Source organism: Ostrea edulis, chromosome 3, assembly GCF_947568905.1.
Source record: "Ostrea edulis chromosome 3, xbOstEdul1.1, whole genome shotgun sequence".
In the NCBI taxonomy this organism is placed as follows: Eukaryota; Metazoa; Mollusca; class Bivalvia; order Ostreida; family Ostreidae; genus Ostrea; species Ostrea edulis.
In genome coordinates this window covers 29,905,065-29,930,283 of record NC_079166.1, presented here as the reverse complement: position 1 = coordinate 29,930,283, position 25,219 = coordinate 29,905,065, and the positions used below count along the sequence as shown (strand labels likewise).

The 25,219-nt window shown below is 34.7% G+C and overlaps 1 protein-coding gene and 1 long non-coding RNA gene across 2 annotated transcripts in view; both read right to left on the bottom strand.

The window, feature by feature from the left end:
- Nucleotides 1-453: 453 nt before the first annotated feature.
- Nucleotides 454-25,219, bottom strand: part of LOC125677290 (lachesin-like) — a 46,223-nt gene continuing 21,457 nt past the window's right edge. The window contains exons 4-8 of the mRNA XM_056160442.1: nucleotides 21,485-21,689; nucleotides 21,018-21,176; nucleotides 19,389-19,517; nucleotides 18,755-19,042; nucleotides 454-1,928 (exon numbers count right to left, since the gene is read on the bottom strand). Of these exons, the coding sequence (XP_056016417.1) occupies nucleotides 1,840-1,928; nucleotides 18,755-19,042; nucleotides 19,389-19,517; nucleotides 21,018-21,176; nucleotides 21,485-21,686 (867 nt within the window). The 5' untranslated portion in view covers nucleotides 21,687-21,689 and the 3' untranslated portion in view covers nucleotides 454-1,839. The remainder of the gene's footprint in view (nucleotides 1,929-18,754; nucleotides 19,043-19,388; nucleotides 19,518-21,017; nucleotides 21,177-21,484; nucleotides 21,690-25,219) is intronic.
- LOC130053342 (uncharacterized) lies at nucleotides 10,081-13,329 on the bottom strand. The gene is made up of 2 exons (XR_008801905.1): nucleotides 13,231-13,329; nucleotides 10,081-11,626 (listed from the first exon to the last, which is right to left on the bottom strand). It is a non-coding gene; the product is annotated as an uncharacterized LOC130053342 (long non-coding RNA).

Below are 25,219 nucleotides of genomic sequence, written 5' to 3'. Positions count from 1 at the left end.
TGTACATTATCTGTACAATAAGATGATTGCAGCTCTACACGTCTAATGCAATATTGTACAATGCATATTTGACTTGTTTATGCATCGCATTCAGTCTCGGGCATTACGTCAACACATTTACAGTACTAGTAATAAAAATATAACACCGATTTCAAAACCTCAACTCAGTTCAGTTTTGTTATAAACTATAAACATATCAAATAGTGTCCTTAAATTCTTGTCATAAATAACAAATATACATCGCCGAGAACATAAGCTTCCACAAATGAAACATTATGTCAGCGTATGAACCATGAACTTCTCGTATATATTATATTGTGTAAACCTTTGTGTGAATAGACATGGTTATAAGGTATCCTTAGGTAATTTTGAATGCAGAATTAAATATTGTGCATGATCAGTGATATAAATTTCTTAATTGAAAGACATGCACATCAAATCATCGACCAGAAATGCAACACATCAATGTTTAATGGATAAAAAAAGATGAAATGCGACAAAATATGAATGCCTAAACATTTCAGAGAAGCTAGTTTATACATTTTGGTATCGGAATTTTTTTAAAACTCAATTACCGTGTGCTATGAATTTTAAATCAGTGAATAAGAAGTAGCCCGATGGACATAAATTTATAATTCACACTCATGGTAGCTGATGATGTAACAGTTCACGGCCATTTACCACATTATAGCATTCGATAAAACAAAAACATTCCCTTCGCATGTCAAAATGTTTGCTCTTTACAATCCTCAATAATTGAAGGAATGGCACTCTCTCATTTCCGGGAATATTAAGTTTTATGACATTAAAAACCGGACTCCAACGAACCTCTCGGTTTTTGAATTTTAAATGCGCGTATTACACCATTCAATTTATTGTATTCAAGGAATATATATTTACATACTTATTGGTGATAGTCATAAAGTTTTGTATAATTGTAAATGTCCTCTAATAGTCACTTAGATGTGTATCTAGACTATGATTGTATTTGACAATGCGTTTTAAAACTTGGTGCTTTAATTCAGTGTAGAGTAAGTATCAACGTTATTGAGTTAGCTACAATTTTTTGAAAAGGTATACGATCGCCTTTCAGTCGTTGTTACTTGGGACATTGTCATTGTGAAAAAAACTATGTAGATTTCAAAATGCTATGAACTTCAGCTCTACTATCAATGCCGTCATTCGCACTTCCCTTGAACAGTTCGTATACATTGTTCCTTTCAGGCATGGCAAAACTAAATAAAGTACATATCAGTGGCTAACATCTCAAAATTAAAGCTTGTTAGGTTTATTCGTATTTTGGCCCAACAAATCAGATGTATATATGATATTAGTATGCAGATTACAGTGTATGAATGCCAAACTGTAAGTTAATTAGAAATAAAACAGTGGTGAATTGGGTCATCTATCCCATATGATAAGAAAACATTTGCTTTCTTTATGGTGCATACGTCAATAAGGCAACGGACATACGATACAGAAAGTTTCTTCAAGTTCACAAAGTAATAAAATTATTGAATCATTCAATGATTCCATGATCTATTATGGTATTAAGTATATTCCAACGTCCATTGGCAGAGAGGATCGAACTCTCAATATCACGTGACATCCATTGTCCGTGAACAGGTGTGAGTAATTCCTAATATGGCTGTTTATTATTTGAAAAAAAAATGAAACATCTAAAAATCATCTAACGGGTTTCTAGATCTCATTTTCCGAATTAATAGATTCGTTTTCTTTGAGCTAAAGGCGAGTCATTCTGAGCGGAGAAATCCACCATTCAATGGAATCTGCAGTCCAATAACTTTGCACCACTTCTCCCAATTCAGGAAGCTAGAATCACCTTAGCAGCACACAGACAGTTGTAAATATTCCAATCATAGAAATAGCATTTACAGATGAAAAACATCCAGGTTGACCATTTACACCTACAAATAGACAAATAACTTATAAAAATATATTCTTTTGTGTCATTTTCTTTTCATGACGCACATATACCTAAAATACTATCTGATATTGAAAGGCGATCTCTACGTTATATTGTGTGAAAGCAAGACATACCAGTGATTATTGATTTGATACTTCTTTACATTTTTACATTCACTTTTAAGAAAGAGATGGTATAATCGTTCTACATTCGACATTCTCCCTCATGAATAGCTCTGATCCTTAGATGAATCTGACTCCAGTCTTTGGCACTCTGGGTTTTTTCAGTTCTTACAATTTGATTGGTATTTCGGATTTTCAATGTTTCGGCTTGAGCATCACTGAAGATACATTATTTGTCGAAATGTGCATGTGGTGCATCAACATTGGTACAGTATAAGTTTTTCATTTATTTGCCAGAAATTAACTATGGTCATACTAATACGCCTCGGCGAAACTTGAGACTTGTTAGTTTTAATATGTATCAATCACTATTAAACTGTTTGGACGTGTCCATGTTCAAAACTTCCAGAAACTACATCACATTAAAATACAACGACATTGCGACTTGTGGAGTAATTTTCGGGACCCACTTGTATTTGATATACTAGAAGCAAATTGTATTTAAAATCTGGTGATGGGAACTGAATTTTAAACCCACGAATTCGAGTACCTACTAAATGTAAAATAGAATACTCCATGAATTCCTAAGATTAACAATAATAACTTCCATTCATATGCCGATTCGATATATCCCAGTGAGCTCGAAATGAAAGACACCACAGAGCCATCCACTTCTGCTTCATGATTAGACATTTTAGTGAAAGTAGACATTAACGGCAAACTGACAACTCAACTGTATGACGAATGGGATGATTTCAGCTTCTCCACCGTCAACTTCGCATATTTATGTAGCAATATTCCATTATCACCTGCATATGGTGTGTATATATCTCAACTGATTCGATATGCAAGATCTTGTTCTGCGTATGATCAGTTTTTAAATCGGGGCAGGCTACTGACAAACAAGTTGATGATGCAGGAGTATCAACAGTCCCGTTTAAAGTCAGCATTTCTCAAATTCTAATGTCGTTATAACGATTTAGTTTGCCAATACAATATATCATTGCTTCAAATGCTGTCTGACGTGTTTCATACCGATTGTTAGGCCGTTCTTGACAATGATAAACAACACTACCAGCTGCAATGAGTTAAGTATAGTGGCGTGCAGATAACATTTGCTTCCGAAACCAAAAAAAATTCACAAATACTTTGAGAATATGGGGACGAAGAAGTTGAACAACATTTTCTTCTCTTAAAACACTCTGAACATATTCACGTTTATGAGCTGGGACATTGCCACACCATAAATATACACACCACATGCATGTGACAATGGGATGTTGCTACATAAGTATGGAATAGAGAAAATGAAATCACCCCGTTTTTCATATAGTTGAGTAGTTAGTTTGCCGTTAATATGTACATGTAGTTCTCATATCACAAAAGATGGCATGGTCAGTCTGTTCGCATACCCTTTCTTTTTTGCAAGTAACTTTTGAATAAGTGAATAAATCATTTAGAGAGATATTTCAGATAGATACAGGTAATCACTGCGTCTACTCGTGCGCGAAATCGAATTTGGTCGCCATTGAAGAAGAAAATCTATGGAATAGCATTATTTGCATTATTTCCTGATCGTCCCTCGTATAATGATATACGAACGTTTTCTTGCAATGATACACATCTGTCATGCTCATATGAACCAATCTGCACTTTAATATTTATCGTGATAGTATTCATCTAGTTGTGAGAGATGATGTGAGGATTTAATAGTTCATAGCCATTCATGTAGACAATTGTGAATTTACTGGGTGCTACACATACAAAGTTTACCAAATATAAGACCTGCAATATTTGGGAGGTGAAGATAACGAACAGTGAAATTGAAATAAGCAAACTGAAATAAGAATTATATGTACACATATATAATTTGTAAATATGGTATATAAAGGCGCATTGTGTGATTTTAGACAAACCTGTACACAATATTAGCATGCCTGTGGAAAAAGCACTCATTTAGACGATTAAAACATGACTACAGAAAAAAGAGACATATACGCTGGTAATAACAATTATTAATATATTTTCATTAAGCATGAAATATAACGTTTTCTAGGACACACTATGAACAAAAAGACTAATATCTACTTTAACCCTTTCTCTACCGTACCGGTCAATTTGACCGGTGTCGCGTAGAAACAGTACAATGCAGAGGAAGTGCCTCTAAATCTTTGAAATTACGATCATAAGATATGTGATGTACACATAATATTTTGGGAAATCTTATATATTTTTCAACGATGTAAAAATCAGTTAAGTAGATAAAGTCACTGAAATAATAAAATCATTTAAAGTGAAAGATGGCTTCGTCTAATGCCTCGTTCACACGAATGCGTATTAAATTTTACTTCGCATTAAATTTGATGCGAAGTAAAATACTGCGCATTAAATTAATTCGAATTAAATAGCGTTCACACAGCGGTAATATTTAATGCGAAGTAAAGTAATGCGCATTAAATTCGATTGCATCTCTAAATCAAAGGGTGCGCACAATGAATAAAAGAATATAGACTATATCATTGAAAATTATTTTATAGATATTTTAATGAATATTGTGTAGATACAGAATTCATTGTTGAAAACACTTTATATCTTTTAACCATGTACATGCATCATATCTACATACAAGGAGTTTTGTCGTATTTGTTTTTATATGTTCCCAGCAATCATTTAAACAATATATTGCTTCTTTATATAAGCTCAGTTAAAACATCGGAACGTCTCTTTCACCATTCCGCTGACTACTGTTGTGACGTTTTTTTTTTTTACTAATACGTATTATACACTGTAAGTCTACTATATATGACGTCATATGGTATAAAGAAATTCAACAATGATCAAGCGGCATATTTGTTAAAATGTAAAAGAGAAAATCATCGAAACATTTTTGTCTTATTTAAAAGCAATTCTTTCCATATTGTATCACTCAGTATGCCCATGCAGAGCACATATTTACATCTGACATTATCTAATGGCATGCTGTTTGTACATGTATTTTAGTAATTAATATCATTTTGATTAGTTTTTCGCTCAAAACTAACATTGATATATATAGTTGACCACGGATATGATGCATATGACCCAAATTTGCCATTACGCATGCGTCTACATTTAATTCGAATTATCTTCGCTTAGTGTTCACACGGAGCTAATGCGAAGTCAATTTAATTCGCATTAAATCGCGACGTCAATTTTAATTCGAAGTAAACTAATGTGCATTAAAATATCCGTGTGAACGCAGTTCAGATTTAATTCGAATTAACTTACGTTTAATGCGAATCACATTCTTCGTGTGAACGAGGCATAAATATGATGCAACGCTTTGTCGCAAGGCAATTTTCCCCCTCGATACGAGTTTTTTTATTTTCCGTATGAATGCACTATTTTTTTTTTTTATTTTTGGAAGCCCCTGCTTTCAGTACATATACAAATTGTAAGAAAATAACATTTTTTGCACATGTACTTTTTCTTACGATTTTATTTCTCAATGTTTAAACAGATCGGCGCTATACCTACATTCATTTATGGAAATAGGGAAAAATAAATACAGCCTGTAAAGGTAGAGGACATTTTGATTTTGATGGACCCTTATTCGTGTTATAATTCTTAATATACTACTCAAAATTTGATAAGGATCATAGATATTTTTATGTTTAAAAAATTAATAACTGCAATACTGGCAATATTGTGTCCAAGTGAAATCAAAAACGTCTTCAACAAACTTGCACGTGCATTTCATGCCATGGGAAATGCGTTTCTCATCACAGTTTATGCTTTTGCTACCATTGCACGATTTTCACTCAGGCATCGGTGTCTGATTCTTTTTAAAAGAAGTAGGTACAGTTTCTACAGTCATCTGGCCCAAAATATTGATGATTTCACTTGGAGCTAAAATCCTGGCATTCAATTAAGGAATAGTTTAGCAAACCCAAAATTCACTCAGTTTGATCAGCAAAATGATCTGTGTCATATGACGAGAGCTTGAAGTTGGCATAAAATTGCAAAAATGCCATTTTCAATGAAAATATCCACAAATTCAGGTAGTTTTCCTTTTAGAAAACATACAGCGCATGCGTCGAGCAAATTCATATTGAAGCATGTTTTTCATCTCAAAATAATACACAATATATATCATTTTCATTTTGCTCGACAAATGCGCACATCTTTTCCTGAGCAATAATTTGTATGACATTTGACAGTTTTCAGGCTTATTTTGAGAAAAAGGCGGGAAATGTCTTATTCATGATGTCATAATGCTATCCATTTAGGACTATCATTCTGATTTTGTTGACATAGTATACCTGGCATTTATTTTACTTTCTTAAAACGCTGATTAAGGTTAATTCCAGACACATTTTATAGAGAGAAATTTTTTGGGCCTTTTTATGTATACAACCGTACCTTGTTCTTTCAACCTCACTTGAGTGTTTACACTACGTTTATCAACACAATGCCCCCTCAACGTGTAAGGCGTCGCCTGACGACAGAACAACTGGGCAGATGTATTGGAATGCTTGACGCTGGCTATTCACAACGTGACGTTGCAAATGCACTAAACGTCAGCCAGAGCGTTGTAAACAGGGCCTGGAACCGACAGCAAACTTTTGGTACAGCAGCACACCGACATGCTGGTGGTCGTCAGAGGTCGACAACCCAACACCAAGACCATTTTGTGGCTCTTTAGGCACGACGCCATCCCTTCTGGACAGCAACCAGCCTACATAACGACCTCCTGAACGCCTTGGGGGTGAACGTGTCCACTCAGACGATACGGAATCGGCTTCACAATGCAGGTCTCAACTTGAGAAGGGCATGTGTTCGAGTCCCTCTGACTGTTCGACACCGGCGGGAGCGATTGGACTGGGCTGAAGATCATGTCACTTGGACACAGAACGATTGGGTTCAAGTTCTGTTCACCGATGAGTCCAGGTATTGTTTGGACTTTACAGAAAGGAGGCACCGAGTGTGGCGACGACAACGTGAACGTTTCCATGATACCAACATCCGTAAACATAACCGTTATGGTTGTGGTCCCATCATGGTCTGGGGTGGAATCAGTAGGGATGGAAGAACATATCTTCATGTACTGGAGAGAGAAACAATGACGGGGGTGCGGTACCGGGATGCGATCCTCGATGTTTACGTCAGACCCTACGCTGGTGCTGTTGGCCCTGACTTCATCCTGATGGATGATAACGCCCGTCCTCATCGCACCAGGGTGGTGGAGCAGTACCTTCAGCAGGAGACAATTGTCCGTATGGACTGGCAGCGCGCTCGCCGGACTTGAACCCGAATGAGCATGTATGGAACATGCTGCAGGTTGCCCTTTCACGTCGTAGAGCACAACCCACGACTTTGGCAGAGCTCGGAAACGCCCTCGTGGAAGAGTGAAACAACTTTCCCATTGGAAACATCCGGGTGCTTATTGACAGCATGGCTTGACGTTGTCAAGCCGTTATTGATGCAAGGGGAGGCCATACCCGGTACTGACACTTCATCGACTAAATGTAATGATGGACTATCCCCAAAAACTGTGTAATTCTTTCTCTGGTTTGCTGTTAAATTCTTGTAATGAAATGCCTTTTGGTGTTGTTATCAGATTTCAAGCATTCCGTATTGATAAAAGTTCATGCCGTTCATGAATTTTTATTCGTAACCTGAGTAAACACGTTTCTGAGTCAAATTTATGTCTTTTGTTATGTTAGTGGTAAATTACACACATATAACCTAGTGATCCTTATCAAATTTTGATTAGTATAGTTTTATATTACGATAAAATTAATTTGGGACATGCTGTATGGTTTTCTTTAAAATTAGCAACAAAACGTCGTTGCTGAAAGCGATCGACGCGCGTCGCACAATAAAGTAGTGAAAACTATTTGTATTGTAATTGAATACTTTTTCATACACTAAACCAATATACAGTGCATATATATGAAATAATCAGCAGGTATTCTCTTCCTTTTTGTTTAAAAAAAAGTACAAAACCATTAATGGTATATAAGAGTTACGTGTACACCACCTACTTGTAACTTCATATGATAATAAAATACTTCAAATTCAGATATAAACGTTTTGTAATATTTGTTCGGAATAGTAATAATTTTTTCTGCCAAACAAAGAAAACAAAAAAGATCAGTCCGCAACTATACTTTTTTCCGTGATCCGGATAGCGGCCGCGGGGTTTTCTGAAAGTATACACGGGCAACACACGTGTTTCCCTTTCAACGTAAACAACACAGCGAACACTTGTAATGTATTTTAATCTTGAAAACGACCTGATGTCAGATGAAGAAGATGTACTAGATCTCCTGTTGCAGTATGGCCCTAACTGATCATTTATCCTGTATAACATGCAGGTTGATGTAGCCACATAGGCCGAATAGACGGAGAGAAAAAAATAATGTTCGCGGTTATGTCATGTTATGAAAAAATCACGATTAACATATTAACCGCGATTTCGTGCCATAATTTGTCGTTTCATGAAAGAAAATATTCATATTTTATAATATCTAAACCAAGTGTATAACACCCTATTGTTTATTGAGAGCTAAACTTATCTGACATCAATTAATCTGTCCTGGCCCGGCATTAATCAGTCTGACTACCCCTCCCTTTTTCTCTCTCTTTACCTGACCCACTAGTATGAGAACGGGTGAATTTGGTCAATTAAGTGTACAATGAGAAGGGGATGGAGGTTTTAATCAGACTAGGCATTCATGGCCACTGGTGCGGTGGCTATTTTTCAAGATTTTATTATGTTTATAAAAATACCTTTCTATGAAAAGAAAACACAATCTGTTACAAAAGCCCATATTACATTATTGTATTATTGCAATAATTAAATATATTACCGTAGTTTGAGTTATTTTGTTCATAAGGTAAAAGAAATAAAAATGAAATGTGTGTTTGGGCCAAATAAGGGGGAAGGGGTAGGTGGTTAACATCAATCAATATCTGGTTATGACAGGCTGTTGAAAAATCATCTAAAGGACTAAGACCATGTTTAGCTATATCGGCCCTGTGGTGTGTTAAAAAATAAAGCAGAATGAATTGAAATAAAATTGTTATCATTTGATAATATAATCTTTATACCATCGCGACGTGCCAAGATTTCCCCGCCAAAACGTCAGCTTGTGGAATTCTATACAAGACAAAACCGGTATCGGTCTGGTTTTCTGCAGAAATCTCCACTTTTTTCAAATTTAGTCATATAATTCATATAAAACACGACCTTCGATCCAGAAACTGACTGTAGTCTATCAAAATCTATCAATACAAATAAATTTTGCACGAACAATATTTTGGATCGAAAGGTGTGCTGTTGATGAATATCAATTTTGAATTAAATCGAGAGCAATCCGGAATTATTTATTTTTGTGAGAGTTGTGGGTATTTTATTAATTATGTTGCTTTGAAAAATTAAAACAATATACTTATGTGGAGTCTACATCATTTCCATGCAGAATACACCCCTATGTGGTGTTTTTATCACAGGTTTGTGCAGGAATTCTAAAAGCTATAGAATTTTGATGCGTAAACAAACGAATCTGCTGTCCGACAAATCGGACCTTCAATGCTATAGAAAGTTTTTATTTAGACGACACCAACAGAATTACTAAGATCAAAATGAAAAGAATTTATAGAACATGCATTGATATAACTAAAACTATTGCCGATATATCGAGAGTATAACGTTCACTAGGGCAAGTAAATGTATGAAGGATTTTTGAGCAAATGACGTCATAGGCGTCGTGGCTTAGTGGTAGAGAGCCCGTCCTTCAATCGGGAGATCCGGGTTCAATTCCTACCCGTGTCAATCTTTTTTTTAAAATTAAAATCATACTGTTAACTACACTTTTCTTGGCGTTATTGAAAAATTAATTTCTTTCAAGACACTGAAGATGAAATTATACCTGAATACAAATAAAAATCAATAGGCCTATACAATCACAGAACACCAAGAAATTATGCAAGGATTACAGATTACATTTTTTAAAATTCATTAAAAAAAAAAAAAACCCAAAATACTTTATTTTCAGACTTGATTTTATTTCAAAGTATGAACCAGCAAAAGATAATGGAAAGGAAAGTTTTTCCAATGCATCTAATGTACAGAAGAAAAGTCAGAAAAAATGTGAATCCATTAGCTATTCGTCATTTCCTGCAGAGTAAGAACTTTCTTGTTGAAACCACCACATGCTATATTGTGTAGCAAGTGTAGACATGTGTATCAGTAAATTCACATCCAACAAAATTGTCACCACCAATCTCAGCCACTTCCTGAGACAAAGTCTCTACAGACAATTTCAATACCTCTCGACAGAACCAGGCCTGGGGTAATGGTAATTAAATGACAGCCAGTTTCAATGTAATTGGGGTGTAATGGACCATTTTTGCATTACAAGTAATGGTAATGTAATGCATACTGTACTGCACATTATTTTTCATTACATTTACACTACTTCAAATATTTGATGATATTTTGAAGATTTAGAATAATTCATTTTATTAGTGATTGACTGAAGCATTTGAAACATTGATGACAATCAAATGCAATGAATAACTTAATAGATATGTTTCCTAACATTGCTGAATATTTTGTGTACTTATGTTAATGTATAATTAAAAATCATAATACAGAAATACTTTTTCTGCCATTTCTTTAATATCTGACAGTATGTTATGTAAATGTGTAATGTAAATTCACTCTCAAGTAATGTAATACATTATATTTCAAAATAGGAGTAATGGTAATGTGAAATTTTCTAGGTAATGTAAGGCATTACATTGCTATGTAATTGACCTCAAGCCTGGATAGAACACCTTCTCATGCATATATGCAAGTGCCTTGGACCCCAACTTGTCATTTCCTCTTTTGCAAGATTTTCAGCATTTCTTCATAGAGATCATAATTCCAACTGCAAGGTGTCCAAGATGATGAATTCAGACCTGACCAGTGTTTTTGACAATTTGATAACTTTTGACTCTACACTTTTCATCAGGACAACCATTCTTGAACTCATTCAAAAAGTACATTATGACATTCATAATTCAACATGCAGATTTTCATTTGAATCATCAAATATGAATTCTTCCAATTAATAACACCCCCCCCCCAAAAAAAAACACTTTAAAAACCTCCACAGGTATATTTCAAATGACATAGAACCATGGTATCAGGATGTCTCTGAAAGTGACATGGGTTAATAAGGGTTAAACTTCAGAGTCGACATGTTTCTTCCAAGCAATATAGTCTCGTTTGAATCCAGTTTTTCCAGTTCTGATATAACTGCCTGATACTGTACAATGTAGGTGTCAATCTGGTCCCCCTATTGTGGGAATTTGTTTCCACATAACTGCTGTATAATCTGGTACCTTGCTATTGGCAGGCACAACAAGGAAGCTATTCCTGCAGTAATGTCCAACACTTATCCTCATGTGTCACTGATGCCACTATCATTGATGAATCTGATGGCAGTGATGATAGCATTATTGAAGAGTAGGAATATGGATTCTTGTCAATCTGATTCATGTCACCCTTGCCATCAATTTTTGCTGTACATATTATATTATCCTGAAATTCAAATTACTCCAGTATTATATCATTATCAAAACTATATCATAAATGAAAGGTGAAGATAACAAACAGTGATCAATCTCATAACTCCTACAAGCAATACAAAATAGATAGTTGGGCAAACGCGAACCCCTGTATTATAATATTCATATAAAAGTTTCATGCCCTCATGTATTTTCATTGATATAGAATTCAGAAAAATTACATTTATGTATTCGGTGGGAGATTGACATGTCTCCAACTAAACAATAGAGGACAGTTTAGCTACATGTACATTTCTGCATAAATAATTATATACACAAACATTTCATTTGAATTTGATTCCCCATCTAATAATTTTTGTTGTAGCTAATGTTGATATATTATCTTACTTCACAATTATCAGCAAATTCACAAAATATTTTTATCTTTCATACTCTTTCTTGTGGTAGATGTATGTAAAAATTTAATATTCAATAATATAAAGGAGATTTAAGCTAACAAAAAAATATATGCCTAAATCATGGTAGTACCCATGAAATTCAACATTCTCTGAGTGATTCTATATCTAATCCCAATGCAGGCATGTAAGTTGTAAGTGTAATTGTTGAAATTAAGTTTGACATGTTTACAATTTATCTTGAAATAAGGCATATTTAAATTATAAAACCAAACTGTTCTTATGATTTTCCTGGCTTAATGGTGCTTTTAAGTATTTAAAAATTATTGAATGTAAAAATCATTCCGACTTTTCTAATCCATGTTTCCGCGTAAGGCCAAATATATATATATATATATGTTAATTGGTTTCCACTTTCCCGACCTACCCTAATTAAAAATTTCTGTTGACCCTAACACATTTTTTTTTATTCTCACAGATTTTGCAAATCTCATCACTACAACAAGAATATATTTATTGACTTATGAACTTATTTATTATGCACTAATACCTGACAGATTCCAAAACACAGAAACAGCTTTTGTTTACAGTAAATTGAAGAAATGTATCGATTCATCATATAACTTTTATTTGATTACTAAATAATCACTAAGTTAAGTTTAAACATAGTAGAATACTAGAATACCAAATCATTCGAAAATTATTCAACCTATAACCCCCCACAGGCCTACATGTTACCCCAGAGACATATACCATTATGGAAACATACATCTATATACAATTATATGTCTCTTTAACCTATACAAATACTTTTTTAGACCATACAATGATACATGGAAGTTCAAAGTGTAAAGTGAGTCAAACATCATGTAAGAAAATTCAAATAAACCCGAGAAGGTCATGCACTTGGAATTGAAAATGGCATGATCGTGAAACAGCTGATTTTTCTGATCAGCTGATATACATACAATTTTAAATCTTAACAATATATAATTATAATAGATAAACAATAAATATATGTTGACAACAGTTAACAGATTTGTTGTGGGATTTCCAACAGCCCAATGCGTGAATATTATGAGTTTATGTCAACACACCACAGGCGCACCATACTATTCGTTCCATGCGACTTGTTTATTATTTTTAAGAGCAATTGGTACACCTATTTGGTTATACAGTTTAACGAGTAGAGATGAAGTATATTCATATTTCTAAAACTTACGTTGAAATGCGATGAGTACATCCTCTACAACTTCCACGAACAGCGCAAACAGCCTAACGGCGTGGCGTGTGAAAATGGCCGAATGAAGGATTGAAAAATATGGTGTGCCATTCGGGCTATAAGTAAAGTAACCTTATTGCGTATTGGGAAAGAAAATTTCTTTTTCAAGATCTTATTATATATTAAACCACTCATTGCATAATTATGTTTTACAATACGTTACCACTTCTAATAATATATAGCGACGTTGTATGACGCAATCTTAAAAAGTAGAGCAAATTATAGGATTTATACTAGTAATGTAAACCTAAAAATAGTGTTCTTTCACGAACTATACATATAAAAACCAGTACATTATAGGAAAAGAACATGTTAGAGAATATTTCTAACAAAAAATTATTCACTTTGGACGTTAGGCCGAATTTTGATAAACATGGTCTTAGTCCTTTCTCATTTATCTTATATACTCTTAGTTAGTAGCTTATGACCATAAATTACTTGTGATCCATACATGCTGGTGCTGGTGTGCTATGAGCTGACGGACATGCGACCCATTCATGCCTAGATATTCTCTAATTTCGACTAAATCAACACTCCATCACAATACCATGCAATGGGATTTAGACACCGTTTATCATGAAGAAACATTTGAATTCTACTTTAAATCTGGGGTCATTCAATTTCCCTCACAGTTACAACATTTTCGCTGGACCCTGTATGTTTTAACCTGAATTTCTATAGCATTTGTCCCCATTTATATACTAGGCATAATGCTGACAGTCTGACACTTACACGATGCATATCTTTTTTTTTTCATTACGCACTCTGTTACACTCGCAATGCATAATAGATATTCCATTCATTTCTGAACATGTATGTAATCCCTTTCCAAATGGCACTTCAAATATAGGACATCCATATCTTTAAATAAATTTGACCAATACTTTCGTGCAAAACTACCCCTTATTACCATGAAGCATAATTTTCCTTTATGGTAGTTCATTACGCTAAAATTTAAATTAATGGCTCGTTAAAACACCTTGTGAAGTATGATTTCACCATCGACAGAGTGATACAAGCTATGATGTATTTTATTTGAATTCTATATGATTTTTCCTGGAGGAATAAAAAAGTGTTTTCTTTGCAATTAAGAGATTCTAGAGTCAAAATGTCGATGTAATTTGGTGCATGATATGAATATCTAATAAAACATGCCTAAAAGATTCAGATATAAACGTTCTAATATTTTAGAAAAGAATATTTATGAAAATTGAAAACGCCATTCATTGATATTGATAAAGCTACGGATAAAATCTTCAAAAACGTGTCAGTTAGAAAGGAGATATATCGAAGAAATGTATTATCAAAAGAAATTGAAAGGAAACGACCAAATTTCAGATATAATCACTATATTCAAAGGAGAGAAAGAATACTGATCCTGAACAAAATTGATAGAAACTACGAAAATAATCATATTTTTGCTAATTGTATGCATTGTTAATCAAGACATTGGTTTCCTTTATGAATTCGTTTAATTTGTAAACCATTTTACATCAACACAATGCAATTTTCTGGTTACAATTTCTCTATGTCTACTTTTTTTATAATACCGATCGGGCTTGGTTTAAATTTGAAAAATCGTAACATTTCTGAATTTCGACCGTATCTTTTCTCTAACTGACATGTTTTTTGAAGATTTGATCCATAGACTTTAAAAAAAATGTTAGCAAATAACGTTTTAAATTTTCATAAACATTTTTGTATTTTAAAAAAAAAATCAGAACGTCTATCTGAGTCGTTTTTAAATATTTTCTTAGATATTCATATTATGCATCAAATCACAACAAAATACGGACGCTAGAGTATCTGATTTGCAAACAAATGACCTTTTTATCCTTCCAGGATAAATCATAAAAAAATCATACAAAATACATCAGACCTTGTATCACTCTTTCGATGGTAAAACCATACTTTATAAAAGGTCTTTTAACGAGCCATTATTTTTTTTTAGTGTGATAAGCTACCGTAAAACATAAACCAATAATTCTTAATTGTATTTCTTTCAGCTTTAAAAAGGGTATTGACATCCAAATCTTGAGTGCGAAATTTCCAGGTATCTTCCGCTAATGACAGAGTAATGACAAATTCAGACATGCATTGGAAGGGTGCAGGTCAGGAAAACACAGGGACACCTGATCCAAGAACTGTGTCATTTTATTCGTAGCGACAGTCTGACATTGAGTTGCTATGACTCTTTGAGGTTGAATATAGGGTTAAATCAGTTGGTTAACATTCAAATAAATCCAGATAATACAATCACAAATGGAATCATGGCGTCATGGTACGTTGCAAGGTGAAGATAACGAACAGTGATCAATCTCATAACTCCTACAACCAATACAAAATAGATAGTTGGGCACTGTATGCGTGTACAATTTCACTGTTTATCGTTGCGTTATTAGATATAGCATGCAAACAAAAACAAAGAGACGAAATACGGAAAATATTTATTCTGCTTCTAATTAAAAATTATGACAAGTGTGTTAAATGCTGACAAATAATATATGATAGCCAATACTGATTTTATTTGCAATTTCCTTTCAGATGTGGGACCCGATTATTCAGAGAACTGCAGATGTTTTGAAGCTGTTTTTGACAGAAGGTTTGGTTTTCGCCATCTGTGTTGCAGCCAACCATTATATGCTGAGATGGTCGTATTTAGGGGGAAGGATTGTCATATGCTTCCCAAGGAAGTTTGCGGCCTCTCACTAAAGAGGAACTGTACAGGTATTACTAATTCTAAAGTACCGATATTGTGACAGTGATTTCCAGTTTAAATCGTTTTCAATCGTAGTGTACAACTCCATTCTGTTTCGTCAAATTGAAAACATGCCTTCACATTTTCAGTCATTGTAAAATGAGTTTTATTTCTGTTGAGGTAGGAACAGATGAATTTTAACTTACTGCTTTGATAGTCTTTTCTGGGCGTTATTGGTTTATTTCTTATTTCTTATTTATTCACTGGAAGATGTGCTGATTACTGGGTGCTGTGGTCCTCTTGGTGGTATTTGGAGTTGTGGGTGCTGGAATCTTTGGCTTTAACTCTGGACATGGTTATAATCAATATTTAATTATTGCCCCATTTTACTTAACAGGTGTTCAATAATTACTCATGGTAATTTCCTGTGACGTCAGTTGAATATCACGTAAAACTTTATTTTTGGAAATCAGCTAGCGGCATTACTTGTGAACAAAAGTTCAGGTTCATGCGGTTAACCAGCTGAATTTTTATTGATATGCTCAGAAAAAATAAAAATCCTTAACATGAAAAGTGTTGGGAACAAATGCATACTCAAACTAACCATGCTGTAATTTAACAACATATCAACAGTCATAAGCGAATTATCGGAGTTGTCCACATTCCTATACATATCATACAGTTAATACAGAAAACAGAAATTGTTCTCCGCACTTTTCAAACGCATAAATATATCTAGATTATATTTCAGAAAAAATTCACATAGTTTTTTTTTTATAATAGTTGAACCTGAACTTTGCGACTGTTTCTGTAGTACGAGATTATTTATGCACATGGGGGAATTTTTAAACGCATCAGTCATTCAGATTAAGGGCGATTTCAAGTTCACAATATAATATGAATATCACCTTCGTGCATACTATATATTAGAAATGGAGAATGATTTGATATCATAAAGGAATAATCTATACAATCATTTCACAAGAAATGTTTTCACGTATACAGCTTATCACTTGATAACAGTATACAGTTATTGACTGGGTTCGAGGACAACAGCTGTTTTGTTTGACCCGAGAACGGGTCTGTTGCCCGAAGCCGTAGGCTGAGGGCAACTGATATGTTCGAGGGTCAAACAAAACAGCTGTTGTCCGAGGACCCAGTTAATAACTGTTTTGTTATACACCTTCATTTTTAGGTTGATTTTACATTGCACATGGTTTGTTGACTTTAAACGGATCGACAGTGTGATTGCGTACATTTATCACCGATTCCACTAGTTTAACAGAAAACATACTCAATATCCTAATTGATAATTATATTTTTCGTGTATCTGCTCTGCTTTTCATCTATTAGAATAAATTCCGTATTTCATCATCAGTCAAATCAGTGAACCTCGCCATTACGTAAACAAATCAGCAAGCCAAGAATCATGTGACTTGTGGATAACAGCTTTAACACGAATAAAATAAAAATAAGTAAATTCATCTTATACAATTGATTCTAGAAAATGATGAAAAGATATTTTTTTATGTTCTTGCTGTCCCTACTTTGAAGAATTAATTGAATTTCATCTTCCGTTGCTGTCGCAAAATGTGCATCAGCCATTTCTCTTTATCCAAACGGCACGAAAAGATAACTCGAGTTAGCGCCATATGACGTCATTGGTCAACAGTCTTTTTTAACAGTCAATTTTAACAGTTCCCGGTCCAACATTCGCCAGAACAGTCGAATTACTGGACTTGTTTTGTAAGGAGTTATATAGGAACTGTTTTATAGGGGTATAGCAATAGTAAATAACGACAAAATATTATAACACTTTCCCCGCGATACAACTATCAGAACATGTAAACTGTGACGTACCTTTTGATTGTGACGTCATATGGTGCGAAGTGTACAGGAGTACATTTATGATAGCACTGATTTTTCTCGGATAGCATTAACTGAGCTGCGTTTGACATCTTTACAATTGTAATGATAACCTTTTCCTAATGAATGTACTGCAGATGTGAACAAAGCACGTATCAATTTTGATAAAATTCGATATAGTGTGTCAATGTTAACGGCTGTGTATTCTGACAGAAACGGAAAATGTAAAAATAGAAATATAATTTCATTTTGAAAATACACGAGGTATGAACCGGCAACACTTTGTGCTGGCATAATTTCCATGTTGCTAACGTTAACGTGAAGCATGCAGTTGAAATTATCACAGTTCATAACACTCATGTATTTACAAAAATGAAAGTTATTTTGATTATCTATAGCGCTTTCCTTTCATACTTTGTTTGTTTATTTGGAGCTTTCTTTTCTGTTCCAGAATGTTTCAATCCAGTAGAGATGATACCAACATTACACGAATTGCCTATTTCGATCTATGCCTGGTGCTTGGGACCATGGCATTGAGGATTCGTTATCATGCTAACGCCTACCGCGACACATGACCTCCGTTTTAAAGATCCTATCCGAAAGACAGGTGACTTTCTCTTCTAATGCTGGACAGTTGGTGAAGGAACAGTCTCTACCTATGTTATAAGTTATTGGTTTGACGGGCTCCCAGGATATCGAGTCAAACCCGGGGCTCACGTTTGCAAAGCGAACGCCTTAATCAATATGCTAATGTTACCGGTATCCCTTTCCTCTTATAGGCGACAGATTGAAAACATCAATATGCATAATATTTAGAAAATACTACTTGTGCAACTATCAACTAGACTTCTTCTATGTCACTCATTTCATCTTCTTATCTATAATTACCAAAGTTCTTACCGAGAAGATATGTATCTTGAAAATCACGACCAAGTTCGTTTTGTGCCTCACAGCGATAAGCTCCGTAGTCAGAATTCTGGATGTCGGATATCTTTAAACTCAAAGTCAAAGTGTTTCTGTAGTTTCGATATAGATCAATTTCAAACGTTTCATCATTTTCAATCGTGATGCCGTTTTTCGTCCATGCACTGTTTTGTTGAGGGTTCGCTGTCACTCGGCAGTCCAGTATTGTTTCTTTACCGCGTTTTTCTTGTATTTTCCTGTTTTGTACACGTACCTCTGGAGGAACTAGAATTACAATACACATCAACAAACATGCAAATGATATCAATGATTACAATATATGTTTTGGAAATATAATTACATAAGAATAAAATTCATAAAGCGCCTTATATAAAGTAACCTACTCTAAGAAGCTTTGCAAGGGAAAGAAGAAGGATGCAGGAATAAAGGACAATAAAACACAATTAAATGACAGTATGACATAAGACCTTATATCGTTAAGATCATCAAAATAAAACACTATAACTAAGGAATATCTAGTGATTTTTTTTTTCAAATTTAAAACCTTTGGGTTATTTATAATCTTCATGAAATAATGAATTATTGGAAATTCAGATTTATTTTTACCCACACTGTAGTGATACGGTAATTTCTCGGCTAGCGGGCGGTTCCACTCCATTATTAGCGACACATCCGTAAACGTCGTCATAAGAACGGCTGATGTTCCGTATTTGAAGAACCGTCCCGTTATACCCAATCACTGTAAGTAGAAAGGGTACTATCGTCATACAATACTTTTTATACATGCACTTTCTAAGGAAAGTTCGGGTATATTGCTATTCTCCTGGTTCGTCCATATGCTACGCTTCTTCTTCAAACTCCTCTTTTATCTTAAGCAGCAACCATTTAATGTTTTGGAATATGATAGGTGGTGTCCTGTAGATGTACAATAAGGTTACTGAATTTTCAATTTTATCCGGGGCAAACTGGGGGTAAAAACAACAAGGACATGGACTCCTCATACATTTTACACAATAATACCTTTTGGAAGATGGCTGGTGTTGTCCTGTAGATGTGCAATAAGGTTTCGGAATTTTCATTTTCACCCTTGGGACCAAATGGAGGTTAACAAAGAACGTTTTTCTATAGAAAAACCTGGTTTCCAGAACTCCTTTTACAATTTATGCAGTATGTAAATCCTTTGTTAGGAAATAATTGGTGGTGTCCAATAACTTTTCGGAATTTTCTTTTTTCACCTTGAGGGGTAAATGGAGTGAAAAACAACGATCGAAACCTAGTGGTCAGTGCATTGTGTCATGTGCAACAAGAATATATTTGTAGAGGTAGTAGGAACATTGCACAACTCGTTTTCATTACTAACACATGAGGTGAGGTTGCATTAACTTACCACTATATCAAAATTACCGTCACATTACCATGTCTAAATATAGTATACATTATCACTACCATTAGCCAGCACCTTATGCATGTACATGTAAAACGTACATCTGAAATCGAGATGAAAAATCTAATTTCTGGTAATGTAGAGGTAATGTATTCCTCCCACAAGTCATATTCACATCTGAGCATTTTATGTTAAATTTCATCATGTACATTCAAGACATTTGGAATGAATTATAGAATAACTATTGTAGCTTATTTGCTAGATTTACTTTAAATCATAACACGAATATCTATATTTAATATAAAAGTTTATAAAGAAACAGTAGATGAGGCAAGGTCTTTTTCTATACAAGACACACGAGAGACGTGTTCTGTAAACCATGAATGTCATAATTAAACATAATGATAATGATGTTCCTTGAAATAAATAAAAAGGTTTGGATACAAGTTAATGAAACGACAACACCCCGTATGGAATAGCTTTTATGTAAGCAAATATATTAAATGAAAACCATGAATTTGAAACAAGAGTTTAAAAGCTGTTCATGTTAGTGGAAAATGTGAAAAGCATTCTGGAACGGTCTGAATTATATGCACAGTATTAGACTACGCGCTCTATTTTTATTATAAAATTGTGAGAATGGTCATCAAATCACAATTAAACTTATCAATTTTATTAAGCTAATACGGGAATCATAGACGAGCTTCCTTTTAATCCTAGATTTACTTTTATAGAAGGAATATACATGCACATTGAGAAAAGATGAAACTGGTATCAAAAGTGAGATAGTCCATGTTGTATGGCCACGGCCCCTGGGGGCGAAAGCTGAGACTGGAAGCTCATTTCAGTTCATACCTTCCATGTTGATGTGCTTTCTGTTGGGATTGGACTTCCTGTACCACGTCACTGTAGGCGCGGGAACCCCTGTCACATTACAGACGAGCTGAACTGTTTTCCCTTCTTTAGCGATGACTTGTTGTGGGCTGGACATTCCAGGAATGATAACAGGTGGTTCTTCAATAATAAAACAATTACTACAAAACTAAACCGTAGTTAAGTTTTCGTATATACAATATACCCATCCATTTGATAATGAGGCAATGTATCCAAGTTCAAATTTTTCGCTGTAGACCTATTGGATATGATACCTCTTTACATTACTCATACCCTTACTTGGTATTACCATAATATATACAAACATAATAAAGCACTATCAAATGAAAGGATGACAGCAATACTCAAATATAATTCCTCAATATCCACGACATTATACTACATCTAGCGTTCTCTGGACGACCGAGCACGTTGCTCTATTAGCTTACCGTGTACAGAAAGCACGATATATTTGCTTTTGACCGGGACAGTGTTGACCTGACACATATATGTTCCTGCATCAGAGAGCTCCACTCCGTGAATAAAAAGGTTCCAGTCGCTGATGAAGGGTCTCTCTATTGTGATTCTCTCGTCTCGTATTATTCGTCTCATATCTAGGGTAAGTATCATCTTTTTATGGTCTATCCACATCACCTATAAAATGCGTGACATGTGTTTCTTAAGCCACATCATCTGTATATGCGTGTCTAGTTGCAATAATGTAGCCCTCTCCGATTTTTTTAGGGGTGGGGGGTACAACTCCTTCGGATCTCCATAATGGTGCAAATGTGTGAGTGATTCACTCCAGCAACATTTTCGATCATTCTACGTAAATAGAATGATATTCTGTTTCTTAGTTAATATATAAATTAGCAACCGGCAACTTACGATTCGTGAAGCTCTATTCTACCGTTTTCAACAATTTCGAGATATTCTAATTTCTCGAAACATATTTCTGCGCCATGTTTGATGTACTGAAATTTCAATTTCCGATTGTCAAGTTATTTGCATATGCCATATAAGGTAGTATTTGCATCAATGGACAAGTACGGAGGAGAAAGCTATTTCATCGGTATTAAAAAGGTTTAGATTTAATATCAAATTAAAAAAAAACGAACAGCAGAGTGTAAATTCTCTCGACAACCATATAATTTTCCTTTATTTGTCGGATTGGCTCGAGTAACTACATTTTCGAACAGATTGTCAATGTTTAGGTTTTTCAGTAGATCCACCTACGATATCTCGCGATAACAAGCATGGCAGAACAGGTGAAGAATTTTGTACGATGTACATGATTTTTAATGAAAAACACCTTTATTAGACATGCCCAAGCAAAAATTTGGTACTCGTTTTGGTGTAATTAACATTTGGGACTAATACAGAGAGCTTATAATCGGTTATTCATCAAATTATTTTGCATCATTACGGATATCCTATGGAATTGCAGCTCTATCCCGAAAACGTCACCATAAAAAACCGGATAGGGCTACATAAGAGATAGGTCTACATCAGAGATAGGACTACATCAGAGAGAGGGCTACGTCAGAGATAGGGCTATATCAGAGAGAGGGTTACATCAGAGATAGGACTACATCAGAGATAGGGCTACTTCAGAGATAGGGCTACATCAGAGATAGGATTACATAAGAGATAGGGCTACATGAGAGACAGGGCTACATCAAAGATAGGACTACATCAGAGATAGGGCTACATCAGAGATAGGACTGCATCAGAGATAGGGTTACATCAGAGATAGGGCTACGTCAGAGACAGGGCTACATAAGAAACAGGACTACATCAGAGAGAGGCTACGTCAGAGATAGGGCTATATCAGAGATAGGTCTACATCAGAGATAGGACTACATCAGAGAGAGAGAGAGAGAGAGAGAGAGAGAGAGAGAGAGAGAGAGAGAAGGAGAGAGAGAGAGAGAGAGAGAGAGAGAGAGAGAGAGAGAGAGAGAGAGCTACGTCAGAGATAGGGCTATATCAGAGAGAGGGATACATCAGAGATAGGGCTATATCAGAGATAAGGCTACATCAGAGGCAGGGCTACATCAGAGACAAGGCTACATCAGATATAGGGCTACATAAGAGAGAGGGCTACATCAGAGAGAGGGCTACGTCAGAGAGAGGGCTACGTCAGAGATAGGGTTACATCAGAGATAGGGCTACATCAGAGATAGGGCTACATCAGAGGAAAAATATGTACATGTACATTATATGTGTACGCATTTATAACGAAGATGTTTTAGAAACGGTCTTATCACTCCCGTATCTGGAATGTTTGGAAGACTTTCCACGAGTAAAAGACTGTGGTTATTTTATCATATATTATTTGAATGGATGAATATCTTATATTGGAATTTGACGCATTGAAAATAGATGGACAAAAATTGTCTATTTTTCATTATTATAATTTTGCACACGATTATGGATTAATTGTACACGCATTATATAGTCATTAAAGACAGCATTTGCTTTCTTCGTGTGATAAATGGTTAAACTATAAATATCCAAATACTTTTAAGTGTAAAATAGTAGGCCCTAGTGTAGAGTTTTGAGGGGTTTTACAAAAAAGGGTAAATTGTTTAACTGTTTTTATTTACTATATTGGTAGTATAAATAACTGTCTTAAAAACGGCATGTAGAATTAATATCAGCCCTGCTGCGTTTCAGAGAAAATAGTGTCTGAAAAGAAGTCATAAATGCTCTTTTTTACCTTAATTTATGACTTATTTTTAAGAATAAGCAAGAAAATACACATTTTTTCAATCAAAAGTACAATAATCTAAGTGCTTTCTTGAATTTATATTCACTGTACATTGCTGGGAAATTGTTTTATTAGAAATATTTGTGAAAAGATTAAAAACTCAACATCTCATGATTTAACTGTGGGTACGGTCCGTTGCCATGGAAACACGATGCATGGTTCCAGTAATTTTCACTTTTTTACCATTGATTATCACCATACACAAAAGTGTGAGAGTTTCATTCAGATTTGTGATTTTTGCACTTTCCACTTTTTTAAAGAAAATTCTCAATGGTTACTGACAGCTTCTTTTAAATAATTGTACCTTTGTTATAATCAATCCTATAGGGAAATGGTTTCTATAACTAAATGTAAAAAAAAAAAAAATAACCAATCGCGACAGAAGAACTGTCGTATGATTAGGGGTATAACATTTATTCTATATAATGAAGAGGAATACATGTAATAGAAAGGTAAATACATATTCTAATCTAATCAACACACAAATACATAATTATATTCGTACTGCAGGGTGTAGGAATGAATAGTTGATCATTTGTGCATTGATATCCACTTCAAAATTAATGTTTGAATCTAAGAGATACACTACTTAGGGAGCAAACAAACGCGAAACCATTTATGAAACCTTAAAGTTGGGGATGCTTACTTCCCTGTATTTTCATTTAATGGTGGGGGTGAAATTGAGATAAAAATCAAAGAGCCCTTCTAATCCGTAATCTGTTCTCTTTCTGGTTATATTTTTACGGCATTGCGATACAGTTTTATAGAAAGCTCCTATCTCATGCAGAGATCAAATAAAGACTCGATATATATATTAAGAAATGTATTATTTAGATGACTAAGAATGGTTCTCTGTCCTTCAAGTCGGGGATACAGACTGGCAGATGCAAGGTGAAGATAACGAACAGTGATTAATCTCATAACTCCTATAAGCAATACAAAATAGATAGTTGGGCAAACATTACTCCTTTGGCTCAGTTGCTGAATATCACATATTGGATTGTAATGATAAATTAACATATGCAAGGTGAAGATAACGAACAGTGATCAATCTCATAACTCCTACAAGCAATACAAAATAGATAGTTGGGCAAACACGGAACCCTGGACACACCAGAGGTTGGATCAGGTGCCTAGGAGGAGTAAGCATCCCCTGTTGACCGGTCACACCCGCCGTGAGCCCCATATCCTGATCAGGTAAACGGAGTTATCCGCAGTCAAAATTCTTATTCGTGCAGTGTATTATTTGTATATCTGTTTTAATCCATAATGGGAGAAATTAAGAACGACCAACCACTGAGTGTAAATTAATATTTTGCTTACGACCTCTACAGACGAATGGCAAGAATATTGCTACCAGCGTGGTCCCGTGGGTCTTAATATGCAATTGCTTTTAGGAGTATATATATTGCAT